The sequence below is a fragment of the Stegodyphus dumicola genome, chromosome X1 (genome assembly GCF_044657685.1).
Source record: "Stegodyphus dumicola isolate Sdum_Otavi_A_Nest chromosome X1, ASM4465768v1".
Lineage (NCBI taxonomy): Eukaryota > Metazoa > Arthropoda > Arachnida > Araneae > Eresidae > Stegodyphus > Stegodyphus dumicola.
Genome location: NC_140780.1, coordinates 53,806,301 through 53,818,564, shown reverse-complemented (window position 1 = coordinate 53,818,564; position 12,264 = coordinate 53,806,301). Strand labels below are relative to the sequence as shown.

Below are 12,264 nucleotides of genomic sequence, written 5' to 3'. Positions count from 1 at the left end.
TTAATAAGGCTGATATATGCTGTCTCTATCTTGATATAAATGCAGTAAAAACATTTCATGTTTTCTAGACTCTGCTTGATGCAATCTAATTAACAGCATAATGTTTTCTTAAAATGTAGTAGATTACTATAATGCTAAAAAATGTAAAATTCAACAAAATTAAAACTTTAAAGGTTTTATGTACCGTAGATTCTACTTATTGGTAATATAAAATAATTTTCTCTGCATTAATTGTAGTCAGGATTTGACCCCTTATACTCAAACTCCTTTATCGATCGATAGCTAGATATCTAAAAGATATATCCACCTTATTTTCATATAATCCATGTTAGTATAACAATTTATAAAGAAGTTAAATTTAAACATATTCTGACATTCATGTCACAGATTTCTTTGTCAAACAGTGCAATTATTAAGAATGTGCAGGCAATTCATATTAAGTTGCAGTATTTACAAAGCAAAGAAAACCAAAATTCACATTAAATAGAGAATCAGTTAAAGAAAGAATGTTTAAAATTTTAATTTGCATTTGATATCAATGGCAAGATTTGAATAAAAGTAAAGGAAAAAGTAATCAACATATTGCAGAGTTTCAAATAATAAACAGTAAATAGGAAAGTAGCAGCAAAATACAATATATAAATATTCAGAAATATTGTAGTTGAAATATCAGCTACACTATTCAGGTTTCTTGCATGAAAATAATAACAGTTAATGAAATAAACAGTATTATAAATTAGTATTATTATTGTTGTTATTATCGGGTTGGCCAGAAAGTAATTTCAATTTTTTATTGCAAAATTAACTCACTTTTTTCTACACAAAAGAGGATCTTTAATCAGCCAAATATCTTCCATTGTGTTCGATGACCTTTTGCCATCTTTATGGTAACTTCATAGTTTCACACTGAAAGAACTGATCTTTAGCAGCAAAAAACTCAACCAAGTGTAATTTGAGGTCATCGTTATTGCTGAAATTTTTACCATTTAAGAAATTTTGCAAATTTTGAAATAAATGATAATCCAATTGTGCAAGGTTGGTACTATGTGGGGGGATGCAACATCACTTCTTCCCAACTGAGCTCCAGAAATTTTGTATATGTTGCGAGGCCTCACATTGTCATGGTGGAACATGATTCTTTTGTGATTTGCCAAATCTGGTCTTTTCTCTCTGACTGCTGCCTCTAATTTCATAAGTTGTAGGCGGTAAACATCGAGTAAATTATTTGATTTCTTAGAAGCAGCTCAAATTACACAACACCTTTGTTATCCCACCCAACTGACAGAATGATCTTTTTTTTGATGCAATTCAGCTTTCAATATGATTTGCGCTGATTCATCATGCTTGGACTATCATCTTCACCAATTAATGTAGCTGTAGATGATTAATTTTTCCTCACTAGCGATAATTTGTTTCAAAAAAGAGTTAACTGGATTATGTTTGAAAATGTGTGTCACAAATATTGATTCTTTGCATTAAGTGAATATCTTTCAATTCATGTAGAGCCAAAATTTCAAGGTTGTTAATGAGTCCAAGACATCTTACATGATTTTCAATAGTTGTGTATGACACATTTAACCTTTTTCCCAATCTCTTGCAGTTATATCACGATTAGATTCAATTATGGCTCTAATTTTGCCATTGTCAATTTCAGAAGGTTGGCCAGAAGACTGGTCACTTTCAAGTAAAAAATTTCCCAAATGAAATTTTTTAAACCAATTCTGACACATGTCTAACTTCAAATATCTTTTTGTGAGCCCCAGCTGCTTTCATACCTTTATGTTATACCATGTTCTAATTGACTGCAAACTAACAGTTGTAAATAAAAATAGATGGAATTTCCTTCTATAGTAATTCAGAAGTGTCTGCTGCCAGATCTCTGAAGACAAAAATATAAGATTGATAGAAGAATAACGAAATGAACATAACGCTATCTATTTGTGTGAACAAAAATTACTTTCTTGCCAACTCAATACATTAGAGTATCATTTATTTTCTCTATAAATGTTCAGCAAGCTGTGCAGTTAACTACACATTATCACACAAAAAATTAATATTTAGTATAGTAATACCTAACAAAAATGAGACCATGTACCTAAGGATATTGTAATTATCTGATGTGGCATTTTATTTCGTATTTTCAAACTGGGGTTCAAATATGACAACAGTGTATAATAAGAAAAACTTTATTATCAAAAATATGTTTACAAGTAAAAGAGTTTAAAAAACAAAAAGAGATAACAATTTTAAATTGAGCATAAACATTTTAAAATGCAAAAACATCTAATGATAAAACATAAGTGATCAGAATAATGTAGGAAAAAAAAAAAAGAAAAAAGAGATAATTTTAAATTGAGCATAAACATTTTAAAATGCAAAAACATCTAATAATAAAACATAAGTGATCAGAATAATGTAGAAATGTGATACTCCCTTCATTTAAAAATATGGTATACATCTAGAATTTATTTTTATCAAAAATTACTGAATATGTTCACAGTAATTAATATTGAGCAAGTCTTAAGGTATAAATGTAGTTCAACAGATGTAAGACCCAGCCTTCTCTAGGGCTTCATGGGAACACACTAAACCTAGTAACTGGCGTTCATGATGTTTCTTGGCTATATTTTAAATATGATGAATCTCATGAAAGTTTTCTCTATGTGAACTCCACATTTTTTCTTACCAAGATACCTTTAGGTCTATTTCTTGAGTTTTACTTCATTTGTTCTTGATAAACAAAGAACCATATAACAATTCTTCCATAAAAATTTCTGTTTGCAATGTGGATCTAAACATGTTCATGTGACAACAGCCATAATAATCACAACTTTGATGATGAAAGTTTTGCTTTCATAGAGCTCTTCATCTAGCAACATCAAATCATCAAATTTCATCAAGCTGCTCTAGCTTTGTGAAATTTGTCCTTCCACACTCATAAGCAAACCCATCCCCTTCCTTTTAACATGGGCAAGTCCTGAGTTACAGTTTTCCAGTCACAACACACAACTTTGTTGACATTTTTGACACAGCAAAATCAAATGCTACCCTACTATATCTCAGTTGTTTTGCTAACATATGAATTTACCCACAAGAACATTTGATTATAATTTATTGCTGATAAAACTTCACAACATTTTCAAACGTATACTATATTTGGGGATGGAAGGAGTACATGACAAATATCAGTTTTCTCTTTAACATTTATACACCTCAAAATGGTTTTTCACAGTGCTTTACTTAGACGAACCAGGCAGAAGTCAGAGAAGTAACCTGTAATTCTCTAAAAATGTAAAATTATCACACTTATTTCAGAGAACCTAAAATGTTGAAACACCATCATGCAAAAGCTGCCAAGTAATACTTGAAATTTGCAAAAAGATAGCAAAGCAATTTTTATTTTTCAGGCATATTTTTTCATAACTGTTGTCTTTATATTGCATCTCTGTGTCAAACAATGGCACTAAATCTGATTTAAAAAGTTTGCGAGAAGTTTTACAAAAATGCAAGTATCCATAATTTTAGTTAGACATAAAAAATACAAATTTTTAATCCTCTCACACATCCTCCCAAAACTGCTGCATTTAAACTAGATGTATACACATTTCACAGTCAAACTGTCATTTGTTTTAAACTGACATGAATAGTTTGTGAGAAATTTAAATAAAATATGAATGTTCCTTATTTTCACTTGATGTGAAAAATCTGATTTCTTAATTCTTTTTCATATTTCTCCAAAAATGTTGTATTTATATTACATCCCTGCTTGAAATTTGAAATCTACAGACATTTATGCATCAAATGGTGTCATTAGTTTTATTATGATTTAAACAGTTTCGGAGAAATTTAATAAAAACTCTGGTGCCCCCAATTTCTACCAAGTATGAAAAATGCAATTTTTTATTTCTCACAAATATTTCTCCAGAAAACTTGATTCATAATTTAGATACTGAAGACAATTTTTAATGTTTTATTTATTTTCAATATAAATTTTAAAATGTTATTAAAATATTCTGAAATGATTATAAATTGCAGAAATATTCATTAGCAAATAAGAAGTTAGTAAAGTTTAGCAAATGATAAGCCCATCCCAGCCTAAAAACAAATGTAATTAAAAGCTTTATCCTGAACATTATTATAAAGAACACTTAAAATGCAAATTATGAATACTCGTAGCTTACATATCAGCCCAATTATTTTCAGCTGCTAATTCCACAGCCTTTTCTATTTCCCCAACTGACAGATACATTTCTGCTGCTGCTCTAGGCTCACTGATAGTTTTTGCCCATTCAGCTTTCTTTAACACAAGACTTCTTTTTTCTTGATCATCAGAAGTTGAAAGAAATTCCTAAAAATAAGTTAAGAATATGCAATAATATAGCCAAAAGAATTTAAATACTTAATAGTATAATCTTTATGGCGAAATTATTATTTTCATTTAGCACACATATCTAATTGCCATATTTAACAGTAATATTAAGAAGTAAAATAAAATTTTAGTCATATTTCATTGCTTGCATTTTTACTACCTGTTCAGAGAAATGTCAACACAGTAAAAATTAAACATTGTGGGAGTTTCCACAATGGGAAAAGAATAAAATGTATCCCACATTATTAAAATAAATTTTAAAAACTAGCTGATTTAATAATAGTATGTGAGTTTAATACAGAAGCACATAAGAGAGTTCTCAAAAGAAGGTGTGCGAGAAAAAGCTTTTACCTGCGCTTTATCGAACATACGTAAGTCAATATACATCATATAAGCTTTGCCTTCAGCATTTGCTTTTTGGTAAACACTGGCTGCTAAATTGAATTTTCCAAGGTATGCATACACATCTCCTATCAGTGAGTAATCAGATTCGCTTTTTCTACGAACCTGTAAAATATTTTACATTGAAAGAGTTGAATGAACACTTTACAAAGCATAAGATGCAACTGACACTTTTTGGACACCAGAAAATTAAGGAAATTAGCATGAAAAGGGTGAATCAGTTTCATATAAATGCAAAGCAAATCAAAGAGAAAGCATTTCGGGAAACAAAAATATTCAAATGATGTAATATTTTTCCTGAAAATACTTAATTTTTGAGTTAGGAAGTAAGGATATTTATTTGGACAAAAAGTTTTCATTTGTCAGAAAATTTGCCCTTTGAACGAACTGCCTTCTCAGTTTTAAAATAATTTTGTTAAATCACAATGGAGTGGTAAGTAGAAAATGTTACATATATGTGAAATAGCGATAATGAATACTGTTTTGCAAAATCAGCTTAACTTACTTAACAAACTTACACTGGTGTGCAAAAATTAAGGACGAGACGGTTTTTTCAATATAACTTTGTACAAAAGCTTTCCAAATCAACACATTTAATACCGTAAGATCCCCAATATGCAAGGACATGAGTAATGTAAGCAACACTTACTAAAGAGAAATCAGAGGCATAAAAAGAAGCTTTATTGAAAAAGTAGCATGGAGCGCAATGCGACTGAAGGCCGAAACATCCCCGTGATGGGTGTCCAGCAAGAAACATCCGGTCTTTAATAGGGGATATGATCTCCCCTGACTGCTAGGCAGGTTTCACAGCGTCTGCCCATGCTGAGAATGAGGGTGTCAATGAGATGTTGAGGCATTGCTGCCCATTCGTCTTGCAGCGCCAATCAAAGCTCCAGAATCGTTACTGGTGGTAAGGTACGAGCTGCCAAGCGTCTGCCTAGAAAATCCCATACATGCTCGATGGGATTGAGATCCGGAGATCGTGCCGGCCAATCCATACATTCAATATCCTCACTCTCTAAAAGCTGTTCGGCAGCTACTGTGCGATGACATGGTGCATTGTCATCCATGAAAAGGAACTGTGGACCCATAGCGCCTCTAAAAAGACGCACATATGGAAGAAGAATCTCGTTACAATAATGGGTCCCGTTGACTGAACCTGCGTTGAAGATGTGAAGGTCTGTACGGCTACCAAGCATGATGCCTCCCCAAATGAGAACACCGCCACCTCCATACCTGTCCCTTTCAATGATGTTCAAGGGATGATTGCGGCTTCCCCATTCTCTCCAGATGAGTATACGATGAGAATCACTACTCAGACTGAATGTGTTCTCATCTGTAAAGAGTACTCGTCCGCATTCATTGTCTCTCCAATTCCGGTGTTCCCAGCACCACAGAGAACGCCTTCTCCGATGGGCAGGCGTTAGAGGTACACACTGTACAGGGCATCGTGCAAACAGACCACCACCGTGCAGTCTTCTGGCCACGGTAAAACGCGATATTGGTCGTCAAGTCGCCTGTGTCGTGTGTCTAGCGATTTCTCCCGCTGTCTGCCGCCTGTTTCTTCTGGCCTGTAAGGCAATATACCGATCATCTGCGGGTGTGGTTCCTCGTGGACGGCCACTACTAAACCCCCGGATAGCTGTTCCTGTAGTTTGAAATTGTCTCCAAAGTCGTGAAACGATGCTGTGAGCAATTCCGAACTCTGCAGCCACACTTGTCACACTGCGGCCTTCTTCCAACTTCCCAATGATTCGACCTCGGGTAAAAGCATGCAGATGTCGTCTAACAGATTGATTATTTGCCATTTCTCGCTGAGGCAGCAACTCGGTGTGATTTTAACTGCTATATGGCGTGCAATCTCTTTGCCAGAAATACTGATCTTAGACCGACAACATGCTTTATACTACTCAGACACTCCCCCATTACGTCTACCTGCATATCTGCGCATGTGCTACCGTACATTACCTTACTTAATCTCCTGATTGGTCTTTCTGTCCGCTCTGCCTCTTCGTTCAGCTAATATGCTAATTTTTCAACTTCGTCCTTAATTTTTGCACACCAGTGTATACTAGAATACAATTTAACAAATTTAAACTAGTTTAGATTTTGCTATTTTTTAAACAAAGACGACTGAAAAAGGAGATTTTAAAAATAAACTAGGCCAAAAGAAGTGACTGCTTCTAGGGATTGATTACATACTGTATTATAAAATAATTTAGGGATCAAAAAATGCTAGTGCTAGGGATCACACTAGCATACACAGTGGAATTTGAATTTCCTCTGCTAAAAATATCCAAGAGGTAAATCTCTACGATTAAAAAAAAAAAATCAAATTTGTCACAAAGCGAGAGCTTTATATGACATTCCCTGTCACTGGGTGGAAAACTCCACAATTCGGCATAAACTGGTTACGATGTCTGAAAAACTGGTCGAGGAAATCATGATCAGTTTTCAGAATAGAGGTAAATAGAATATGTTAATACTCATAACTTCCAGAAAAGAATAATCTGCAGGTATGAGATTGTTAATATTATTTGGAAGTGATGGACTTTGCACTATTTGGAGATGAATACAACCCTTCATCCAAACAATTATTTAAATATACTAGAATGATCTACAGTTGTATATAAATGTATTGAGTGATGTAACATGTGGAGTGAGAAAGTTTGTTTTCATTGATTTTTATCATGAGCCCTGTACGGTTTATTTGGACACATTAACGAAAATTATTTCATTCAGGAAATACACATGAGTGCTATCTGCTTAAACCCCATCTCAGACTAAAAGTATCTCAAGGAACATAATCCAAGGGTCTTGTACTCCTTCCCCACTAACATCAATCACCACAAGATTTTTTAATCAATTTATTTTAAATGCTCATATGCTGAAATTACAGCACAGTTCAGAAGGAAAACCTTAAAGAAAATGTTATCAAGTTGGTTTTAACATAACCCAAAGCATATACTCCATTTTAGAAGAATCTTGACCGAATAAATGATAATTTTACAGCCCTGCCCAACTGCAATAAGAATGTTGCTGAAAGTTTGATATCTAGTCTAAAAAAAAAAAACAGATACTCAAAAACATAAATACAAAGTCACTTGAAATATGCCTTTATAGAAGAATGGGATAATGTATCTTCTAACACATCTCAAATTTTATGGAATCAGAACCATAGTGCTTAGAGGCTATTGTACGAGCTAAAGGTCATGCAAATAAATATTAACAATTCATGTCATAGTTTTATAAAAGAAATTATTACTGAACGTGTAAATTTTCCTGAAGTCTACAACTATCCATTTAAAATGCTTCGCATATTTTAAGTTTTTATTTTCAGGTTTTCATATAAGTGTCATAATTGGAGTTATTTATCAGGTCAATGAAATAAAAAATGTAACTGCACTTAGACCAGATTGTTAAATCTGAACGCTGCACTTGTCTAGCAAACGTTTGGTGCATTCTCAATGTTTAGTGTGTATTCTTCTAAATAAAATAAATATCCATATTTATGTAGAAAGGGAGCATGGGAATTTCAAATTCAAACTATGGCAAAAATCCTCTTCAGATTAAACTTTCTCTCTCTTCAAAAAGGATCTGTAACTATTTGCCTTAAAATGCATAATTTTCCTCTTAAACCAATGACAATTTGAGATTAACTTTTGCCTTAATTTAAAAATAGTAATGCAATTTTGATGTTCTTATTAATAATGAATGAATTGCAAAATTACTTTGTATATTATGGTTTCAATCTGATTTCAGAATTTAAACAACAAATATTGTTTTAAAAATTAAAAAAAAAAATAAAATTACAGTTGTACTATATTTGCTTTCATAAAAATGATCTCCGGAATATTTTTAATTTGTAGGGATTTATATTCATTTTAAATAACCAGTTTTATTTCATTTAGTTTTCTTTCCTATAGGCCTTCATTCCCCTAATTTTCAGTACCAGAATATTTAAATTTGATAGCATACATGAAACAATGCAAATTGCACCTTGAAGAAAGAGTTTAAAAACCGAGGTTCAGTATGAAAGAGAGGAGAGTTAGACTATTGCTGTCACCTCTGTTGCTTAAGCATCTGCTGACAGCAGCTATTGGTGGTTTGCATAAGTTAACTACACTTACTTGCTGCCACTAGTTTTCGACGAGGGTTTAAGAAACAGGAATTATTCTGAGCCCTGTGGTTTAGTTCAGCAACTTGTACATATCTTCAGATCTTTATTAGTTCTTTGATTTCAGTTATCATCCAAGCAGAGGCATAGTTTGTTAGCATCGAGATAACACATTGTAAATTTTAAAAAGTTAATAAAGGGTACTTTTAACCCTTCTTCTGTGCAGTTACTACTCTTACAGTTTTCACACAGGAGTTACTCTAGTGGACTCAACAAATTAATTAAGCTAAAAGTACAACTTCTCATAATTATATATGCCAATATTAACAGTTTACATTGTTTTTTTATTTCTATCATTAGTTTAAGATAACTTCATTTTGAATTCCTAGGTATAGCAATACATTCAAATTGTTATTATAATAGTATAATTAACACTAATTTAATACAAGTAAATTATGGAACTGAGAGTATCCACTGGCATGGATGTGAAAAGACAAGAAAACATATTAGAATGGCTAGTGAAATGAACATAGTGTCATTTACAATAAAAGAAACTTGAATTAGACTTCAATAATTCATACTTTTCTATTACAAATAATATATCCCACTTACTTCTTTAAGATGTTTCTGGCATCTAAATTAAAAAAGTACGAACATATAAAATTTAAAGATAGCCTATTTTAAGAAAGATTTCCATTAACAATGTTAATTTTTTTAAAGAATTATCTTCATTTAGTACTAAAGAAACATTTTCTTTAGTATTAAATGAAGATAATTCTTTAAATCTTACACAGAGTGTATTTAAATCAGACATACTTCCAATGATTTAATCAACTTCAGAAACAAAAGGTCCTTCACACGGATAAAAGCTTGTCGAGCCACATCTAAGCTTAAATTCTGTATTGCAGCTTCAGCTAGAGCCCTCCAGTCTCCATCAGTAACTCCCAGGCATGCAACAGAATATGCTTTACTGTAATATCATTCAGAAAGATGCACATTTAAGGGAACTGCAAGCTTTATAAACAGGTTAGAAGAGGTTTAATACACAGAAACAAATAGCAGATTGAAGATAATGAAAACGCTACAGCTCTTATGCAACAAAGGTACACATTAAAGGGAACAGAAAACTTTATGAATAGGTTAGCACAGGTGTAATACAAAGAAGCAAATAATACCAAACTGAAGATAAAGAAAATTCTGCAGCCCAGTTCTTATGTAATAAAGGTATTGGAACACTTGACTCAAATACTTTTCAAATTTTTAAAACCTGAAGAACCATATAATTTAATGTAAAATTTTTTTAAAAAATTATTTCATAAAAAGTTCTTCACTAAGAGTACAAAACATGCATCTCATTTTGGAAAAATAATGAACAGAGAAGTAACGGTTAACTCCCTTGCAACATGGACTGCTTTGAACACTTTGTAGACAGAAAATTAATTCTGAAACATATATACAGCTATAGATAAGAAAATAGAAATACATTTTACTTTTTATTCCTATTTACTTATTTCATAAATTTAAGAATAACACCACTCCACCTTTTTTCCCCTCAAATTTATGTCTAATATGGACTGTTTGGACCCTAGTGATATAAATTATTGGCTCAGTACGAATCCTTATGGATTATTAAACCTTTGTTTAGAACATAAAGAAAAGTGGAGTGAAGATAAAAAAGAAAAATAATATGAAAGTGCTTTTGAAATGGATGGATTAAGGATCCTAATATCCTAAATAAAGATGATATCAAGAGTTAGTAACTGATCGGTTAAAACTTGCAGCTATTCTGGGAAAAATACGAAAAGAAATCTTTCAGTCGAAGAAATTTATACAGTTAATTATATCCAATTTTCATAGTCTTGGAGAGTTAACTATCACAGTACAAAATAACATTAAACACATAGAACACTAGATGGCACCAGAAAATTAGTTCGCATCCAAGAACTAATTTTCCAAGTATAGTATCCAAGAATTTCTTATAACCCAGATTTCCTTGCAGTTACTCAGTCGTAAAAAATTATGTAAAATATTTTATTTTAACTTAAACCAAATCAAAATTTATAAAAACCAGTTAAAATAAAGTGGGTACCATTCCCCTCTGCCCCTTCCACATTTTATTTAACATCAGTAATATGCTTTTGCTCTTCATGCATTGAAAATACATAACAATTTTAGGAATTTATTGCATTTACAAGATCTCATCATGCAATACGAAAGCAGACTGGTAATGATTAAAGATTTTTCAAAGATTTTATAACAATGAACCTACAAGCCATAAGCAGATTCATGCACAGCATGCAGTGACACACACTGAAAGAACATGCAATTTGAGAATACTGGATATCACTGCAAGTGCAGATTTATCATTTTCAGAATATTAATTGCTAGTCTGTGAATTCCAATCCCTTAGAACAGAAAAATTAAATTACATGCAACTTGGGCCAACATGTGTGAAAAGTATTTGGTATGATTCTTATAAAGATGGGTGATCATAGCATTTGTATAATTGATTATCTACTCGGTTCTCATCAGCCCTTTACTACCTCATGGATCAGTAATGGCCCTTTAGATCTCACCACTATTAATGCTAGGAAACTATGAGCTAAGACAAATACCACTCCTTCTTTTTATATATCTTTATTATGCTATGAAATGCGAAATGCATGCTTGTATTAACTAAATAATATATATGCCTCTTACGCCAGCTTAGTTATATAGGTTCACTGGAATAACGTTATACCAAAAATAATGAACCGTACTGGCCTTGACTGTGTCTTTGTAGCACCCATTGGTTCTCAACGAGAGTGGTACCACCTCCTGGGGGCAGTGAACTTGTTTTGGGTGGAAGGGGCGGTGGGCATGTTCTGGGCAGTTGGTGGGCAATGAGCATGTTTTGGCATTTGAACTTAATTTTAAAACTCCCAAAAAATTTATTAAATTGATTATCCGATTTATGCCATTTGTACCAGGAATAAAAAAAAACTAAGGCAACTTCTCCGAAGAATGGTGAGGCGAATTTTTATTCTAGGTAGGATGAGCTTGAAGAACTCATCACTACAGTTTTTCTGTGATCTCAACCAGCACAGCACATGCATCAGCTATTTCTACGCACCATTAATCACAGCGCATGCATTGAAGTACCCTTTGAATATGAATTTTCAAAGGATACTCCGTGTTTCTTACGTTGCTTTTCATTCGCTTCATTTCTATGTTTTTTTTTCCTTTTCCCTCACCTTCGATTTACTTTAATTGTTTATTTGGCCAGTCACCTAGGTAATTGTGCTTATTAGTTGTTTATTGTGATCGTGAATTATTAATTTTGAGAAACAGTTACCTTTCCCTCATCATATTTTGTTGCCACCAATGATATCGTTTA

At 32.5% G+C, this 12,264-nt stretch overlaps 1 protein-coding gene across 3 annotated transcripts in view; it reads right to left on the bottom strand.

Annotated features, from left to right (window-relative positions):
- The window catches only part of Oseg1 (intraflagellar transport protein Oseg1), a 142,774-nt gene that overhangs the window by 61,718 nt on the left and 68,792 nt on the right, over positions 1-12,264 (bottom strand). For all 3 annotated transcript variants that reach the window (XR_004757012.2, XM_035351497.2, XM_085808392.1), the window contains exons 15-17: positions 9,705-9,858; positions 4,721-4,876; positions 4,182-4,348 (exon numbers count right to left, since the gene is read on the bottom strand). Coding sequence is in view for 2 of the 3 variants with exons in the window: in XM_035351497.2 (XP_035207388.1) it covers positions 4,182-4,348; positions 4,721-4,876; positions 9,705-9,858 (477 nt within the window). In the remaining variant the exon portion in view is untranslated. The remainder of the gene's footprint in view (positions 1-4,181; positions 4,349-4,720; positions 4,877-9,704; positions 9,859-12,264) is intronic.